Source organism: Brassica napus, chromosome C9 (genome assembly GCF_020379485.1).
Source record: "Brassica napus cultivar Da-Ae chromosome C9, Da-Ae, whole genome shotgun sequence".
NCBI classification, from domain to species: domain Eukaryota; kingdom Viridiplantae; phylum Streptophyta; class Magnoliopsida; order Brassicales; family Brassicaceae; genus Brassica; species Brassica napus.
Window position 1 is genome coordinate 48,521,453 of NC_063452.1, and position 20,673 is coordinate 48,542,125.

The following is a 20,673-nucleotide window of genomic DNA, read 5'->3' on the forward strand; positions in this document are numbered from 1 at the left end:
CCCACATTAAAAAAAAATTCGTTGGTGTAAACTTTTGTTACACAAATATGTAAATAATTATAAAATCATATGAGTAGAAACTTCATTTAATAAATATCCATATTAAAAGTGTACTATATATATATATATATATATATATGTTAATATCATTTAAATTTAATTATATATCATATACGATAGATAAAACTGATTGTTTTGATTTATTTACCCTAAAATGATTGTGAATAAACAAGAGTGATAGTTTGATTTATATGCATACGCCAATTTATTACATAATAGTAACTGATTTCTTAGTTATTTAATATATATACTTATTATTTTATTATTTCATAATATGCAGAAAAACAAAAATAAATAATAAATATAAAATATTTATTCTGCAAAAGGTGCAGATCTTAACCTAAGTATGTATCTCTTTAATTATTTTAAATCATAAGCATTTTCTAAATCTCAGGTCAAAACAAACAAACGAAATGAGAATAAACTTCAAAATCAATATTTATATCGAACAATAACCAAAATGATAAAGAAAAAAACATTGAAGATAGATAGGATTTACACGTGAATGTAAACTTCTCATAACCATAATTAATTTTTAAATTACTAAATCATATATAAAATCAAGCTGACATTGTTTCATTGTAATCAAATAGACCCGAGATTTTTTGACCTAAACGTTAGGTTCTTATGCGGTAAGTGATTTTTTTATCTAATTTTTTTTTTAAAAATAGGATCAGCTCATCAGTAAACAAATTAGTAATTAACAAAAAGTTAAAAAAATTGTTTAAAGACCAAAATATTAATTCAATCAAGAATATTAATTTATTTTTCCGTATAATATTTTTAAAATAATTTTTATATAAATTTATCTTACCCTAGTTTTATATAAAGAAGAGGAATAGTATAGTGGGGGATTTTAGCATATGGTGGAAGATACGGATGAATAGCGAAGAATGTTGCAAAAGTGTAAAGAAACGACCGACCAAAACCACTTGTTCTCTCTCACGTCCTTTTTCAAAAGATTTCGAAATATCTTAAAATATTTTTAGACACGGTCATATAGCAAAATATTCATCAAAACTACAATTTTCAACATAAAGTTTTATATGTATTTTTGTTTATCTTAATTGTTTAAGGACTGAATCATACGAAAATGGATTTCAGCGTAGTAATTGCATATATTTTAATTATGAGAAATTCTTCATCAAATAAAAAGTAAGATAAAATAAATATTCTGGCATAAACGTCCCACATAAGTTGGGAAATTGACAATTCAAAATTGGGAGGACTCTATAAAGACAACATAATATACATTTTGCAAATAACCAAGTGGTGGTAGTCTATTGGTAATTTTTTGGGGTTTGGTGTATACCCACATCAGTCTTGGATTTGATTCCCCATGAGAACTAAATTATTACTACTTGGCCAGTCTGGGTTTGGGCTTCGGCCCAAGTGGTTTACATGGTGGACCATAACAGATGATTGGTCCACCCTCTGACATTAGTCGGAAGGTATTCTAAACTCGGACCAAGCAGTATGGTAGAGTCCATTCTGTAGCACTAAATGCGTTCCTTCCGGGACCGACGGGATCAGCCGATAGAGTTTATCAAAATAAAAAAAACAAACATTTTGCACATGGGAAAATTTGGATAAATCAATTGGAAATGCACTTAAATAGTAACTAGCTAGTGCTTCTCCACCGAAACGTGTGTCTTTTATATTTGGGGATTTATTGTTTAAGGTTTTCTCAAATTTGGAAATCAACATCCAAATCTTTATATTATATTATATATATTTATTTTTCATATCTTTAACTTTATTGATATCAAATCAATGTAACATATTATATGAAACATAAGTTAGATAGGCTGATTCGCTAGCTTTCCTCTATTTCGTTATTAGTCTTGTAAGATCTTTCTTGTGACTCTCAATTTTTGTAAGTAAATGCATTTTTCTGTAAAAAGATCATTGAATGCGATCCATTTGTTACATCGTAATCCATTCCAAACACTCCCGCTGCAGGAAATAACATGCTTTACTGTATTCGTCCATGGTATTGAAATTCTTTTACTTTGATACCGATAAAGCCATATCTTCAATTTATTTTGTTGTAGAAACAACTTTGGACTCCTTGTTGTTTAAACTCCTCTGTTCCCTTGTATCATTCCTTCATCCATCGATATTATAACCCAACCACTCCTCATCATCATGTCATTGTTGATTCTAATCAATACTATCATAACACACCATCTCGTGCCAGATAGTTCGCCGAAAAAGAAGAAAACTGGTGGTGGTCATGGTTGTTTGGAGACTCGTACTGGAAGTACACCATAACACCCGAAGATTGATGGACATTGAGGATCACAGACCGGGGAAATCCACCCTATTAAAGGGAAAATCAAAACGCAAAGATGGACGAGGAATAACACCCATAACCAAACAAAGGATCGAGAAGGATTTATCACCATTAGAGATAGTGACAGTCTTCGCTTTCCACTGTATATCGGGAGACAAAGAAGGTGAAAACTCCAATTCACCCAAAATATTAACAAAAGAGACATCATAGACACTATGAAAACGGTGAAAAGACTAGTGTCTTGATATTATCATAATAAATAAATAAGAAGGAGTACGACCGCCGGAGTCGACGTCGGCCGGCGAAACACAGTGAAGAAACTCGGTTTACACAATCGTTGTAAAAGTCGCGAGAGAGGATAGATAAGAGGTTCAAAGCAGTTTTTTAATGTATGCACCGATTTCTTCCCATATTATATTATATTATTGTATCATTTTTAATATATAGTGTATATAACTTTTATTTAAATTTTTTGTTTTCTAAAAATTATGTTTATTGACTTTTAACTTATTAAGTTAACTCAAAACATTTTTGAGAGATAAATAAATTGACAAGTTTGTTTACAACATTCTCTCAGGTGTCCAAGGTGCTGGTGACAAAGTTGCGTCCATGAACAAGGGAGGTAACGCAGAGAATATATTTTTTTGTCAAACATGTTTTTCCCCTGATAAGGCTACTAGAGCGGCTACTAGATTTGAATTTCCCGTTAGAGTCGACTCTGTATACTTGGAGTATGTACAAACATCATGAAACTCATCATGTTCGTTCGGTCCAACGACTATTGCTCCTTCAATCACATTTAGGTTTTCGTTTGAGCTTTCTCTTCATTTTACATCCTCTTTTACAACTCTTTTCCGGTTATTTGGAATTGAAGCTCCTATGTGGTCTACATGTTTTGGGTACCGCTTCCCCAAGCACATAGCAAATCATTGTATAGCACCGCTAGGAAAGTCGCATTTGCAACATATTGGAGAGGCTGTGGATCTCAGAGGTGGACCCGCATAGAGGAAGGGGGGGGGGGGGGGTCAACTGACACCAGTTAAATTTAAGAATTTGATTTGTAAGCCTATTTATGCATTCAAAAACAGCTCAGTTAGTTTCGGCTTTCATACTCTGACACCCCTATGCCCTAACCCGGGTTCAAATGTCTTCATGTACCTGTTTTGACCTTTTTTACAAAAAAAATATGCTATGGTCTCGATTTTTTCTTACAACACTTGATTTTTACCCTTTTTACAAAAATTTATGCTATAGTCTATGCTTTTCTTACTATTTGGGTTTACAGTACAAATCATGACCCAGGAAAAACCATTTTTGGGTCCGCCACTGGTGGATCTCCATGGTTTAACTAGATCAAACATCCTATAAATATGATAGCAATGATCAAAGAAAAGATATGTGTGTATATATATATACTCTTGAGATAAATCTATATATAATAGCAAACCTTTTTTTTTAACCGCTGATGTCATCTTTTTTTTATAGGAAAAAAAAGTTTCAATCCAATGGTGATGTTTGTTCTGGATATGTAATCTAATGGATAAAATTTTGTTTAAGATAAAGACTATGACGTCATTGATTTTATCATCGTCTTCCATTCACTAAAGTCACAGCTCCTCAAAGACGCTGCTTAGACAAGCTCCAGAACCGTCACCAACTCCAAGAGTAGTCTCTTTTCACAAACCTATTAATAGAATAACTCATCTGGTTCTCTCACTCACTTTTTATCTCTCTCCGTTTCCCTAACGTCCAATTCCTGTCAAATATTTTTTGGTTCATTTCACAGACGCGTTGAATCATTCTTCCATACATCTTCCCTAATCCATCTTTCCACCCAAAATCTCAGAACCAATTTCAACGTAATTGTTTGTAAACCATTTGTTTGTTTTAATATATCCCTAATTCAAAGAGGTTTCTTTTTCGTATTCTCGTCGTATGTCTGATTAATTTCTGCCTCTTTACTTTTGTTAATCTTCCTCCCTTTTAAGTATTCTTGTTTTTTCTGCAATACTTCTTTTCACAGCTTGTCGCTATTTGAATTCATTCTCTGTGATCAGATCTCTTTTTGAATGGTTAGTAATTTCAGGGAGGAGATGGAGTGATTTGCGTCTTATTTTATAGCCGACAAACGATAACTTTCCTCTCCAAGTTTTTGTATTACAATCTATTCGATTTTAGTTTTGTATTTCTTTATTAATTCTGTTTCATCAGTGAATGGTTTGTGACGTTTCACCAGAAATCATATGACAATCACGAATAATTTATGTATATACTCTTAGCTTGTCTGTGCATGCGTTTAAGTGGGGAAGTTTTTAAAATCATTGCGTTAGAATACATAAATAGTTTCTTCATACAATGACGTACCTATGTATTTAATGCATTTATCTGCTTTATAGTGTTTAGAAGATGTATTTTATTTAGTTGTCTCGCCCTTTGTCCCTCTAGCAGATAATACAACCGGAAAAGATATGAAGTAACCAACCATATGTTTTTTTTTTTAAATTGGCCAACCAACCATGTGTTCGTAAATATATTTTATGATGTTACTTTTAGATTCAGTATTCTGGCCGAGAGGAAGGAGAAGGTTTTCTTTAACGCACACACTATTTTTTCCGGTATCTGGGCCATAATTTCCTTTGATAATCATAATAGCAATTGTATATTTTCATTTTTGTTGGTCGTACTTAATCCAAAGAATTTAATATATGGGTAACTTGCACAAAATAAAAAGGTGAAATTGTAAGGTAATGGCTATTTGTGGTTATAATATAAACTTTAGATTGTATGATCATGTTCATTAAAAAAAAAGAACTTGTATATTTATGTGGAGTAATAGTGGATATAAATATGCGCTCTTTCTTTATTGTTTAGTCTTTGGAAAATATAATTTTTGTCTATTTAGAAAAAGAATAACTCTAAATTAAGTTTTATATATGAATTTTTGATTAAAAGGCTTAGTACATACTCGAGTTATATATAGTTTGTCGGCAAAAAAAAGAGTCATATATAGTTTTGATGATGTGAATAAGTACCAGCAAAAATAAGTACCAATTTGGGGGAATTTCAATACTTTAGTGAAAATTACAATATTGAGATGGTCAAATACTTAATTTTGTTGAAAATAATATATTTCTAATAGTTATCATACTATACACACCAACAAAAAAAAAATCTAAAAGAAAGAACTGTCTTTAATCAAATCAGTATCCACATAAACATTGTTATTTAATGGGCAACAACAAACATAAGCTGCGCGGATAATTGATTTAACTTGTGTTCATCGTAAATTCATAAACCGTTGGTTTTATAAAAAAAAATCCATGTATATGTTTATGTTTTGTAATTTACATATAGAATAGAATATATTATTTTATAATATAGATGTTTGATAATAAATTTTTTATTTGTATATAATATTCTGTTAAAAAAATTATAACTTGATGCAATTTGATGTAATTGTATTATTCATATATTTGATGTAATTGTACATAATATATAGATATTTGTTAATTTATTTTAAAATAAAACAATATACTAAATTTTTTAATTTTTTGCATTAGTTTTCTATGAATTATTATTAATTTTAAACTTCAATTTTAATAATATAAACAATATCAAAAGATACTTCAATTTTAATAATATAAATAATATTAAATTTGGTATTTTACTAATATACTTTAATTATTATCTCCAATCAAAACATTAAATTTTGTGTTCTCGTGTATTACATTAGTTATATATAAATATTTTTGTGTAAACTAATTTATATACTTTTTTAATTAATTCATATATGTATTATTAATTACAAATTTATATAAGTATTTTGATTAAATTTTTAATTTAATGAAAAATATTAAGTTAATACCATTATTAAATAAATAGAAAAAATATTTTATTGTAATTTCTTGTGATGAATAATGTTACACCAAATTGTTATAATACTTTTTACAAAATATCCAACTTAGTGTAATAGTGTATGTTTAGAAACTTATTAGAGATGAAGTACACTAAATTTGATGTTTTTATTTATGTAAAATCTCAGTAGATACGCTTTATACATATGAATTGTTTTCATAATATCTTATGTAATCATATAATTTTAATATAATACTTTTAAAATGAGGGCTTTTACTATACTTATTATGAATTTTATATTTTATAATCACTGCTTCAAAGAAAAAGGCATTTTAGTTATTTTATTTTTTACCCTATATTTCAATTTGTATAACATAATCTAATTTAAAGATATTTATTAGATTGTTAGAGATAAATAAATATTTTTAGTAGTACAAAATTTGACTTATATTCAATTTTCAACAAAATAAATTTGGAACAAAAAATAACATAACAATTGTAATTGGGTTAGATGAATATTTGCAATTATTTAAATGTAATATTTAATTTTTATATAAATATTCACAACTTTTAAATGTTCCACTGTAATTTTTAATAGTTAACATTGCAATATTTGATTATTAACCATTCAACCGGTTGATTGTTACAAACTAAAATTTTACTATTACATTTAAGTTTTAACATCATTTTTTTGCGGTAAAACATCTTTTTTCCCCCGCGGACCGCGGGGATTCGCAATCCTAGTATAGAATAAAGACAAACTATTTGCCTTTGGTTCTATTAAACTTGTTGAAAGGAGGCAAGTAAGAGCACATAACAATCTCGATTTGGTTATGAAATTTTTCTCAACTCAGAAAGATATCCAGGGCTCAAAAACAGCCTCAACCGGTCAACAGCAACTAACAATTAATAATAATAATAATAATAATAATAATAATAATAATAATAATAATAATAATAATAATAATAATATCAGAAAGAGTAAACATCAGTTGGAAAAAACAGAGCTAATTAAGAAAGTGTTATGCATGAGCCCCTAAGAGCTTTATGTTCAAACTAAATGCAATAACCACAAGTACGCCGATGAAGGCAAGAGTCCAGGCATATATCTTCTTCTTCTTGACATATGTCTTCTTATTCTTGAGCGTAGAAGATTGCAATAGCCAGCTCCTTTGCATCTCTTCCAAAGGCTTTGCAATAGCCGTCCAGTCCATCTCTTCCAATTCCAAAAGAGTCAAAATGAGTTATAAAAGAGATCAATCGCATCAAAGAGATTTAGGATGAGCGAACCGTAAAAGCCACATTCGATGAGCATATCCCACACTTAAAATTATTGTTACGACAACTTTTTGAAGTTTTCTTCTGTTTACGAGAACGTTTCATTAAACATAAAATTGTTAACGGCAATTGATATTTAACGTTGACTATGCCACTGAAACTCAAATCTATCTGACCTTCAATCCATCTTTATCCCGCTCCCAGAGTGGGCTCAACGGCTGGCCTATGTTTCCGGGTACACGCGTAAAGGCATGTTTAGTTCCACATTTTCATAATCAACTTAAGTTTGTACATTTTTCTGATTAATGAAGAATTGAGATTTTTATTGGTGAATCTATGTAAGTTTTTTTTAAAGTTGGTTATTTAAATAACAGTTTTTTCAAAGTGTATGTTAGAGAATTCTATTTTGAGACTTTTGTGTTAATTGCTCTTATCAAGTAGAAAAGAAATGATATCTCCTACTCATTGTTTTAAAAAAATGATTGGTTAAGTGGGTTTTATTGGAATAAGGATTTGAGAGAATTTTTTTTTTTCAAATATCTTCTTATTGTATGTATCATTTATAAATTATATATAAAATCTAGGGTTATTAATAGTCATTTGTATACATTTTCCTAAATTTCAGCTTATCAGAAAATATGGATTTTGTCAAAAAAACTATATCAAAAGGGATTTGATGGAATTTGGTTGATATTTTATAGTGAAAAAAACATTAAACAAAATACCACCTTCTATGATGGTATTTGAAATTTAAATAAAAAATAAAACATTGATTTCACATTTTTTAAAAGAAAACTTAAATGTTTGAAATTAAAAATAAAACAATATTTGAAAATAATTTTAATACTTATATTTGCATGATTGTCAATATACTTTTTTTATTTGTTTTCAAAATATAGTATAGACATGATACTATAATTAAGACATATATACCATAATATAAATAATCATTGTAAATAAAAACTATTTTATATTATAGTATTTATAATGTTTTAAAATTTGAAATATTCTTTTTGAAAAATATATGTGTTTCATATTTCTAAAATTTATTTATTTTTACGAATATATCTTTTAAATAATATAATATTGCATTAAAAAGGTGTAATTACCATATTCTTTATTTATAATATATTAATAAATATTAATTTTATATTAAAATTATTGTAGAATGATCAATTTATTATATATATATTTGAAAAAAAATATATAAATATTGATAATCTTTGTCGATAGTTAAATTAATAAAACTTTTTTTTTTATCAAATTTAAATTAATAAAACTATATTTTTATTTACTACGCAATGTAAGGATACACCTAATCAAATTTCTAAATTACTGAATGTATTTAAAATTTAATTGAGATAAATAATTTACTTGAATAATTAGCTTTTGATTCATTGGGTTTAATAAATTTTTGTTTTCGTTAATTAAAATATATAAATAATTTATTAAGTGAAAAATATGTTTTAGTAGATTTTAATAAATCATTTTATATTTTAATTTACTTTTATAATATTATAAGATGACAATTTACTATTGAAAATATTGAAAATAATCTAAATAATTAAAATAAAAGTAAAATATTTTCTATTAAGTTTAATTTATTTCTTAATTTTGTAATATTTATTATTTTATATTAAACTTTATTGGTATAATTTATATTTTGCTATTCCGCAATCCAATCATAGAAAAAGTATGATGCAGTTTATATTCGACTTATTTTTGGGTTCACCTCCTACGATTAACTTCTAGGTTCACCAACCAATATGATTTTGTTATTTCATATTCGATATCTCTTACAAAAAAAAACAAAATATTGTTAAGTTATATTATATTTTTACAATAAAAAGGTAAATAAATAAATAAAAAATAGTAGTAGTTACAAAAAAAAAAAATTTTAAAATTTTTTTTAACGTCGTTAGCAAAACACTAAACTCTAAATACTAATCTCTAATCCCTAAACCCTTGGATAAATCATAAAATCTTGGATAAACCATAAATCCTTGGATAAATCCTAAATCCTAAAATCTAAATCAAAAACACTAAACACTAAAATACTCAAGGGTTTAGGATTTAGGGTTTAGGGTTTAGTGTTTTAATATCTAGTGTTTTTGAATTACAGTTTAGGATTTATCCAAGGGTTTAGGGATTACCCAAGAGTTTAGAGTTTAAGATTTAGGGTTTGGAGTTTATTGTTTTGGTGACGACATTAAAAATATTTTTTTAAATTTTTTTTTTTTTGTAACTAGTATTATTTTTTATTTATTTTTTTTATCTTTTTATTTTAAAAGTATAATATAACTTGACAATACTTTGTTTTCTTTTCTAAAAGATATCGAATATGAAATAACGAAATCATATTGATTGGTGAACCTAGAGGTTCATTCTAAGGGGTTAACCAAAATATCTATATTATTAAAACTGAAGTACCTTTTTGTATTGGTTGGATACATGGATAACAATATAAATTAGAATTATTTGGAAATATGGATAGGAGTATAGAAAAGAAGTATAAATGTCTTTTTAGTAATTTCATTAATATGATTACATTAATTATCTTTCAATATTTCACTCAGTTTAACACTTTCATTAATAATATTACCTTAACAATACATCACAACATTAATAATATTATCATAATAATAATAGTGCAGATTTTTATTTATTAGTTAATCAATATTAACTTTGTGCCAATTATAAAATCAAATATGTAAAATAACTCGATTTTGTATAAGGTTAAACGTTCGGAGTTTGTTTTACTAAGAAATATTTTTTAGTTTCAATCGGTGGAAAATTACGTAGCTAAAAACATAATTTAAAGACATGTTTTTGTGAATAAAATAATAATTTAATCAAAATTCTAAAAATGTATTACATTTATTGTCACTTAATTTTTCACTCCATATAATTATTTTACTAAATAAAAAAAATCTTTTTATTTCATTTAATTAAGCCAAACACATAAAAATAATTTTTTTATTATTTTATAAATTGAATTAGCCATGAACATTGGCTATCCATTTAGGTAAGGATTGTTCTTTTCGGGTATCATTTTTTTATGAAATTAGGCTCCGCTTTCTGATGTATATGAACCTAAAAATATCTAAATAACAAATGTATATGAAACAAGTTCGGATATTTGTACTAAAAATAACCATATTATCTGATTTGGTCCAGCTCTTTTGAATACAATTAGTTATATTATGACACATCTAAAATATATAACACTAATTATATAAAAAAAATCAATGTATAAAAATGTAATAACCAATTAATCAGCTTTCTCTCACTCAACCTCTGCCTTCTCTCTAGAAAGTCACAAACTCAGATCGTGGTTCTCCGACTCCGGCGGCTTCCACAGAGCCGAAGTCAGGTTTAGTCCTTTTTGTCTTTTCCGTGATGATCGAGGATGATCTCTCTTTTGCTTCTTTCTACTTAACAGTAGATCTCTTCTCCGAAGAGATTGAAGTTGGAGCTGATCATCCTACGCTTCAATCGGTTGTCGGTGCATGCCCTTTCTAGTCGTTTTAGATGAGATCTATTTTGTTGAAGCCCAAGCTTCGGGTTTAATGATTCTTCATGTTGGATTCGAGTTATCTTTGTATCAGCTTTGTATCGATCTTCTGCCTTTCAGTTGAATACAAAGTCGATTGGATTGGCTCCTTGTCATTTACCATCAGATCTGATCGAGATCTATCCTATCGTCAAGCTTCCTTATGGCGTTGCATGTCGTGTTATCCGACTCCGTCTCTTCCAGTCAAGCGTAGGAACACTCTGTTGTTCTGTCTCGCCGGTGATTGAAGCTTTGTTCCTTGAAATTGATGGGCTATTCACTATAGGAGGTCCTTCTTCTCGGTGGTTTTGGTCCTATGGTGACTCCATGGTGACTCCGCCGTTTGTGTTTCACAAAGGTTCTTCTTTGAATGGACATGCATAATTGTCCTAAGATGTCTGGGTTTCTTTTGATCTTCATCTATTTGACTTAGTTTTGGGTTTTGTAGCCTTTAAGTTTAGTTGTCTTTCAAGTTGATTCTCATGTGTGGGCTTATGTTTCCGGTGACTGATGTGTTTGTCAGCCGGCTTTGATTCCGGGATTAACTCAATCGCCGGCTTGTGTAATATGTTCAAGTTAATGTAATCAAATCTTTCAGGGTTAAAATAAAAATGTAATAACCTACACGGATCAATTTTTTGTTAACTCTTTATATTCACTAGTTGTTAAAGCAGTTTAATTATTTTTCAGTGATTCTGCGATTGAGATATGTTTATAAAATGAGTTAGGCATGAAAATTCGCTATCCATTTAGTTAAGGGTTGTTCTTTTCGGGTATCGTTTTTGTTTTTAAATTAGGTCCCGTTTGAATATTATAAATTTATATGTGGGTTTTGAGTTGGATCTTTATGGATCTGGATGAGTTCGGTTATGATGTATATGAACCTAAAAATATCTAAGTAACAAATGTATCTGAAACGGGTTCGGATATTTATACCAAAAATAACCATTTTACCCGATTCGGTACAGCTCTTTTGAATACAATTAGTTATGTATGACTTATTTAAAATATACTTCCTCTATTCCAAAAACTTGATGTTTTGGGTGTATGCACAAGAATTAAGGTATACATATTCATTCCTAAAAAGTAACATTAAAAATATATATCAAAATTAATTCAGTCAATCCTTAAAAATAAGGATAAAATATCATTAGTCACACAGTTTTCAATAAAACTAAGATTAATATAAAATATCAAAACATAATCTAATTTGAAACATTAAAATTTTTCCAAAACATCATTTATTTTGGAACAGAGAGAGTATAACATTAGTTACGAAAAACAAATATCAATATATAAAAATTGCGAGAACCTATAACTAGGGCTGGACATTTTATCCGTTAAATTTGATTCGATTCGTTATTCGTTTCGATTCAATTCGAAAATTCCGGATATCCGTAAACCTTCGAAGCAAAGCAAATGTTAAAAATCAATATCTGTTAAAATCGAAGCAAATCACAAATATTAAAATTTTGGGAAGCGGATATCCGATCCGATCCGGTAATATATAAATACATATATATATCTTGATTATATTTAAAGTTTTAAATGTATAAAATTATATAATTGTTATTCTAACATATGATTTGACAAATTCTATTCACATTATTATTTATGTAAAAATATTACATAAAAGGAAATGAATAAATTTATGACAATTATAATTTTTTTTTACGTTTTGTCTTATTATAATTGTTAACTAAGTTTAAAAAATTTATAAAATATGTAGATTCACTATTTCTTTTAATTTTTATCTTATATATCATGAAAAAAGAATATTTTACGAAACAAATTTTTATCAGTGTGCGGGTCAATGACTGGTAAGTGGTAACTATATTCATTAGTTGTTTAAAGCAGTTTAATTATTTTTCAGTGATTGTGCGATGGAGATATGTTTACAACTGTAATTGATGGTAAAAGTAAAAAAGGTGCGAAATCACAATAAGTGGGGGGGGGGGGATAAAAACCCTAAACACAACCACCGTCCTCAGTCGCATCAACCACCATGGCAGAGCGTGACCGCCGCGAACGAGAGGGGGATAGAGACCGTGAGCGCGACCGGGATAGACGCCGTGACCGAGAGAGAGACAGGGACCGTGACCGAGAGAGAGACAGGGACCGTGGGGTTCGAAGCAAGAAGTCCCGATCTCGTACTCCAGACCACCACCACCACGCTCGCCCTCCTCGCCACGTGCGCTCTCCCGAGAGGTATCGATCCCGATCCCGCTCCCGCTCCACTGACCGTGACCGTCATCGACACCACAGCAGACGCAGGACTCCCTCTCCAGATCCTCCGCCGCGGAAACGACCTCGCCATGGCTCAGCGGAAAGGAGTCGCAAAAAAATTGCGTCTGATTCCGTCGAGGAGACTGCGAAGGAGCAAGCTAAGACGAAGGATAATAAAGAACCAAGCGGCGGAGGAGGAGAAGCCGAAGCGGAGGAAGGAATGGATGTGAATGAGGTAGAGATGATGAAGATGTTAGGGATCCCTACTGGTTTCGACTCCACGAAAGGGAAGCATGTCGAAGGCGCTGACGTCAGTGGGATTAGGGCTGTTACCAAGCGGCAGCCGAGGCAGTACATGAACCGTCGCGGTGGCTTTAACCGTCCTTTGCCTGCTGAGCGTAACCGCTAAAGGTTAGGCCTTCTCACAAACCTTCCCAAGTTCATGTCTTTGATGATTGATGCTTGTTAGTCATACAAAACTCACTAGGCTCTCGACTGTTGAATTTATAAATTAATTACTTGTTACTGGATGGACATACATCTCTTACTTGAAGAGGTTAAGCAATTTCATTTTTTTCATGATCCTTAACTAGATTCTTGTTGTTATGACTCTTTGCACTTTTGGTTTCTGTTATTGAAATAATCACATTGCCTCTCCTCTAAAACCTATCTTGCAGATCCTTGCCAATGCTGTCTTAAACACGAGGTCAGATGATGAGAGTTCGAGCTGCATTTCCCAGCTTGTATTTACTGCAATAATTCTTCCCCAGACTCTGTTCTAATGTCCTTAGAGAACAAACATGTATTCTCTGGAGTTAGAAACATCTCATGAATTATCTCTTTTTAGGGGTTTAGAGTTGTGAATGATGTTATCTGTGTCTAATCTCTCCCGGCTCTAACTTTTAGACTATGATTTAGTTGGGTTTTGCACTATACTAGAAGCAAAGTGGGAATTCCAAAATTATCGTTATGGTTGTTTACAAATGAAGCAGATTTGATTAAAAGAAAAACGGATTTCAAAAGATTTAATGCTGGAGACAGATTACAACACCAGTTGTTGGTGATCTCTTGCTCGGTATGCATTTTGAGAATGTATCCACAAGTTGTTGTCCCAAAGAAGACGGATCATCCATGAATGTCTCATCAAACAACAAGGCTTCACAACTCTATTTTCTCGATGAGTAGCTCTTAAGCTATACCATGTCAAGAACCTGAACCTTTCCCTTAAAACTCTTGTCTATATGCCTTCTTGTTCTAAACTTCTAATGGTCTTTCGCGACTTGAACCAATTCAGTCTTTACCGTGTGTAATGTGTGTGTGCCTACAGAAGCTGTTGAGAGGTACAAGGAGGTATCGGTATCTGTTGGAACTCATCGATGGTTGTCGCAGTGAAGAATCTCACTCATTCTACAAATACTTTAAAAGACTACTATTTAGCTATATATATAACATGTTAACTGATGTTTACCAAAAAAAATGTTAATTATTACTCTATAAGAAATTTAACATTTTAATTTGCCAGTAAAGATTGTCGGCCCACTTTGGCTAGAATTTGGCAAACTCCAAGAAAGGTTAGACTGTGTTTTTAGGTAGATCGAATGGCACTTACGATTTCCTGGACTAGTTTAGAACGGATCAAATTTTGGTAAAAAGAAGTAAGAATGTATTCAGTAAGATTAATTTGTTAGAAGTTATAACACATAAACGAGTGGTTGAAACATAATGCTTACTATAAAAAATCTTACAAAGTTAAAGACAACAACGTAATATTATTAAATCACCCGTAATCCTTAACCTATCTCCGATCTTTGGAGGAAGATGACGTTGAAGAAAAAGAAGAGCAGCTTGATCTGTAATCCTCAGACTTCTCAGTTCTCTCCAATTCACCACAAGAATTTGAACCACCATGACGAGCATTCTTATTATCTGATATATGAATCACACATGCAAATTAAATGTTTGTGTGGAGAATTTACATAATTAATATTAACATCATTTTTTTATGAAACTTAAAAAAAACTTAAGAATCACAATGATACATTTATACTAGTAACATTAAATCATGCTTTGCAGAATGACGAAATGATTAACTTAGATATTTTTTCACAATTACACCAAGTTAAGATTGTTATTCCTGCATTGATTATTCGAGATTAGTTGACAATGATTAAAAAGACTTATGAATGGTTATGAAGAGAAACAATGCATTCCTTGACATTCCTAAGAAATTTTACCATTCATAAAAGGAATGGTTTTTCCCCTTCATTCCTTCTCATTCCTTTTATTATAGAGAAATATTGAATAAATTTGTTCTTCGCTAAATATGATAATGAATCATTATTCCTCATCATTCCTATAATTTTATTCCTTTCCGTTCATTTTCTATCTGTTTCTAATGTTCCTGTAATGGTTACCATATGATTCCGCATTTTAACAGAATAATTGACAATAAATCCATAAATATTTGGGTTGTACTTGATTGAAAATATACTATATATCTTGCGGATCATCTATGTAATAAGAAACTACAAACCAATATGTAAAACCTTTTATTTGTGTAAACAAATATGTAAAACTTGTCATAAACGTAACGCGTAATTACCTCGACTAAGCATGCTTTGGCTTGACCATTTAGAGAAATATTTGTTTCGAATATTCTTCCATTTCCAAAGCTTAACGTTCGCCGTAAAAAGAGAACGTTTATTTGATTCTCCGAACGAAGGTTTAGTGAGGCTACGGCTGAGGTGTGCCGGAGGAGGAGTAATCGGAGGAACGATTTCTTCAGGGGGAGGATTGATGGGAGTTCCCGGCTGCATTTCCCACTTGAAAGGAACTCCATCGTCGAGGCTCCGATGATGGTAATAATAGAAGAGTCTAGAGGAAACTCCAACCGATGAGCTTCTTGAGATCTCTGATCCTCTCTTGCATAAGTTATCTTCCATCAACAATAACGAAGCTTTTGGTGTTGGAGTTGTGTTGTTGTGTTCTTGATTCATGATGAATGTTCGTGTGAAGAGATAGAGACAAGAGAGAAGAGATGTGAGTATTTTACTGGCTGAATCATAGAAGATATGAGACGTTTGAGATTTATGGAGATGAAAATATACTTATATCTAATTAAGGAAAGACTGAAATCCTATCCACTCCACTGTAAATGGGGTAAGAATGGTTTATCAAAAAAAAAAACATTAAGGTTGTAAGAGTTTATTATTTGAATCTTAGACGCATATTATTATTACATGTAATGGGTTTTGATCATTATGTGTACGATATCATTGTAATAACAAGGGTTTGACTTGCACCAAAAAAAAATAACAAGGGTTTGACTTTATATCATACAAACAGCCTCTATTGCTTTTTTCTTCGTTGACTTGGTTGCTTGCTTGCGCACCTGAAAATGTGTAACTACGAGACGAATTTGATTTCTTATCATATAAACGATTTATTATTTTATTTAAAATACATCAAAATTTAATCAAAGTAGTTGTAGTTTAGTGGTTTTCATCGATTTAGTTAAAAGATAATATCCCATTTTATTTAATGCACATTTAGTTAGCAAACCCCAATATTTATTCTAAATAAACGATTTAAGAAACTCAATTAGCCGGTTGAAGAAATATAACTATTACAATCAAAAACATTTATTGCATATCTTTTTCCACTAAGGAAATACTGCCGTAAGGGAAAGGCTTGAATGTTTTTTTGTAGACTTGTAGTTATCTAAATAAAATAGTATATGATTTCCTTATATGTATCTTTTTTTTTGTTGTTAAAAGTCCGTTATATATGTGTACTCATAGATTATTTAATATTTCCACAAACGGAGAAATCCAACAAACAATCGAAAAGCACAAAAAATGAAAGCTAAAAAAAATAGTATTAGTAAATACCATATGATAGCTTCACAACAGGGAATAAGAAAAGAAAGACTGCTCTCGATCAAGAGCCGAGCATGGAAACACGTTACTGCTAGGTGTTAGAACATGATTATTGGAGGGTTTTTAGGACGAGGTTCTTAACGGAATATAAGAACCCGTCTCTTAACTTTTAACTAAAAAAAATAAGAACCGGTTCTTAAATAAAAGTTTTAAAAGTTGGTTAAAAGTTAAAAGTTAAAAGAGCTGGTTAAAAGTTAAAATAATTTTAGTTAAAAGTTAAGATATGAGTTCTTATATTCCGTTAAGAACTCCACTCTAAGAACCCCCCAATAATCATGCTATTAGATCGAGACTGTTTCCTTTCTGAACCCAAACACAAACATAAAATCCTAAGAAGACTTGCGTTAACGGTCATGACTGAAATTGAAATCCTCTGTATATTAATTGAGTATCATTTAAAAAGTTGTAACCTTAATTTTGCACTAATTAAAAAGAGACCATGCTTAGGTGTCACTCAATTAAGATGTTAATTTAGCTTACGTGGCAGCTTAAAAATCAATTGAAAAACCGTTTGTCCAAATTCAATTATTAGGAAACATTATATTAACTAAAAATATAAGAAGCGTGTATTCTTTCTTTAAATAAAAGCTACAGAATTACCTAATATGATTAACATATATATAGCAATTAATGACTATGAATAATAAATATTTGATAACAATTTTTGCATCCTTCTTCATTTTTGTTTAATTTTATATTATTAAAAAAATTAAACAATCACATTAACCATATAATAAAAAAATTAGATTTTTTTCTTATATGTTATATTTTGAATTTTTTTAAATGACTTTAAATTACAAAAATGAGGAAACCTTATATGTTACATTTAATTTTTTTTTTTAAAAACTTTAAATTATAAAAATGAGGAAACCTTATATGTTATATTTTTCTTATATGTTAGATTTTTTCTTATATGTTATATTTTGAATTTTTTAAAACAACTTTAAATTACAAAAATGTAAGTTTTCCTTAAGCATACGACTAAAAGCATTAAAATGACATATATGAATTCGATAGTTGATCTGAAACCTTTCAAATCCATATGGAAGATAAAAGTCAAAATAATTCAACTGTGCAAACAATACTGTTCACTTTTTTCAAGAATGTGTTCGGTGGAAAAAAATAAGGTTTGTGTGTCATAATTTGCTTAATGTCCAATCCGATCAATCCATGATATATTAACTATATTTTAGTTTCACAATTTTTAATAAAAATTGATTCGGTCCATCCGAAAGAAATTATATAATAACAACAAAAAACATTGTATATGTAAAAATAAAATGATTAAATATAAAAAAAAATTATTGATAATATATACAAATAAACTCACTCTGCGCAAAGCGCATGTCTTATCCTATTTATCTTTATACCAAAAGACAATACTAAGAACGAATCGAAAAAATTGGTTGTTATCATATAAACGAATTAGCTCGAATTAGAGATAAGCGAACTCGTTCCAATTTTTTCGAGATTGGTTGGACACTTGGGCCAATAGCCACTCCCCTTATCACCACTAAGGATCCCTTCTAACATCCGATGTGGGACACTTTGTATCTAATACTATCATCTAAACGAATTAGCTCGAATTAGAATTAGAGATAAGCGGACTCGAACCGTTGACTATTTGCTTGTATTTCAATAACATATGAAGCCATCGAAGTCCACTTTGTGGCTTTACACAATTTAAGTAAACATGAGCCGAAGTTTCAAACCATTAGACTAGAGCTCGGAGAAACTCAGCCAAGAACTTGCGATTAGCGACGTCGATTAACACCAAACCGTTGCCACCAAGAACAAAGTAATACATTCCTCATAAGCACAATTTCTTCACCACCTCTGGCAGAACCACAAAAACGTGATATTAACACCTCAGTGATCATAAATATAATAAGATTGGATTCTCCAGAAGGTGAAAGAATCTCTGATAGGAGTGATAGTGACGCAACTAAAAGCTGAATATACATAACTGGATATTGACGGAGTTAGGATAAACATGGGCCCATAGCGTTTCAGTTGGGCCTTTTAAGTATAATTATTTGGGGGCTTAAATGTAAGGCTGAAGTGGATTATCTTTTGCACTTGTTCGAGTTCAGCTGAACGAACAATCATGATTATCATTGTGTTTGGTTAGAAACAGACCAAAATCAGCGGGCGATTGTTTGATTGTTATTAAATTTTAAATTATCATCGGGGAATGAAATAAGGAAACACTAACGTATGTCTGTAGAATCGAAAAAAACAAAAATCGAGACAAATTAAATGGAAGATTAAATAAACTGAAATTTTGATCAAAATCAGTTGAAATCTATGTAATTAACCGAGGTAAGTTTTAAACATTTTCCATGCCTCCCATGTCGGATCTTCGAGTCTTCTTCTTCGGATCCCGAGTTATAAAATAAATGTATTTATATCTTCACTTATCACCATGATTATTACGAAATAAATTATTGATTGCTTCTAACCTAAGAAAATATGCTTCTTGTGCTTCGTTTTCATGCCTTATTGGGTTTGCTTAGCTCATTCACCTCTGGCTTCTTCGATCCACTCCCTAAAAAAAATTAATATTTTACCATTATATCATAATCATGCGGTAAGTTTAGATTCATCATTTTTTTTACTCAAATGAAAATGATAATTACTAAATTAACTCACAAATTTATATATATATATTAATGTTGATTCTTAAATCGAAATTCTCAAAGATTGGTTTCGGGTATATAAGAGATTATAAACCTAAATCTATATATGATATTGTGTGATTTAAAATGCTACTGCATAGTATATATACAATTTTATTCTATTATATTAATTTGGAATTGTAGTGTTCCTCACTAAAATAGCTAGAAGCCTATAGAATGAGCACATCATTTTTATTTAATCTTTGGATAGTTGATGGACCAAAATCTGTAATTATAGAGTGAAGATTAGATTGTTTGCGCTCAATTACAGTCATATATAAGAAATTAGGAGGTCGAACTTTTCCCCTTTTCTTCGATATATTCTTTCCGTTTAATATTTTTTAAAAAAATATATATTTAAAAAAAAATTGTCCCAAAAAAATATATGTTTTACGTCTTTCTGAAACGGAGGGAATATTATATATGGCTATTCATGAACCTTTTGAAGACAGCAACAACGTCAATATATCTGAACTAGTTTACACTGACCTTTTGTTATTAATACTGACTCAAACTACGAATGCGTATGCGATAAATTGTAAAGAAAAAGTAGCTAGGTATGTATGTGCCATGGACGTGTGAATTGTTGTGTGCTTTTATTACATTTTTGGTCTGCTTCATATGTATTGGTGTATGTACGAAAGAAGATGACGTGGAGCTCCCGACCAGGCCCGCGAGTCAAGGAAGCGAGGCGTTCGGCGACGGCAGCGCGGTCGTCTCCGCAGTCCATGCGTTACAATTTACAAGATCTCTTTTTCTATACCCTATTTCATTATTTAATTGATCGTG

General features: G+C 30.2%; 2 protein-coding genes across 2 annotated transcripts; one reads left to right on the forward strand and one right to left on the reverse strand.

Moving 5' to 3' along the window:
* The first annotated feature begins 12,982 nt into the window (after positions 1 to 12,982).
* On the forward strand, positions 12,983 to 14,232 carry LOC106397185 (U4/U6.U5 small nuclear ribonucleoprotein 27 kDa protein). The gene is made up of 2 exons (XM_013837759.3): positions 12,983 to 13,679; positions 13,946 to 14,232. Exon 1 carries the CDS (start codon positions 13,048 to 13,050, stop codon positions 13,675 to 13,677), a length of 630 nt encoding a protein of 209 aa, XP_013693213.1. The 5' UTR covers positions 12,983 to 13,047; the 3' UTR covers positions 13,678 to 13,679; positions 13,946 to 14,232.
* Positions 14,233 to 15,045: 813 nt separating this feature from the next.
* LOC106397968 lies at positions 15,046 to 20,614 on the reverse strand. Its single transcript, XM_022709496.1, is given in 3 exon segments — positions 15,046 to 15,194; positions 15,871 to 16,323; positions 20,524 to 20,614. Coding segments are annotated over 3 exon segments (693 nt in total).
* Positions 20,615 to 20,673: the final 59 nt, after the last annotated feature.

Excerpts from the sequence above, each read along its gene's own strand:
- LOC106397185 (XM_013837759.3), top strand. The coding sequence starts at position 13,048 with ATGGCAGAGCGTGACCGCCGCGAACGAGAGGGGGATAGAGACCGTGAG.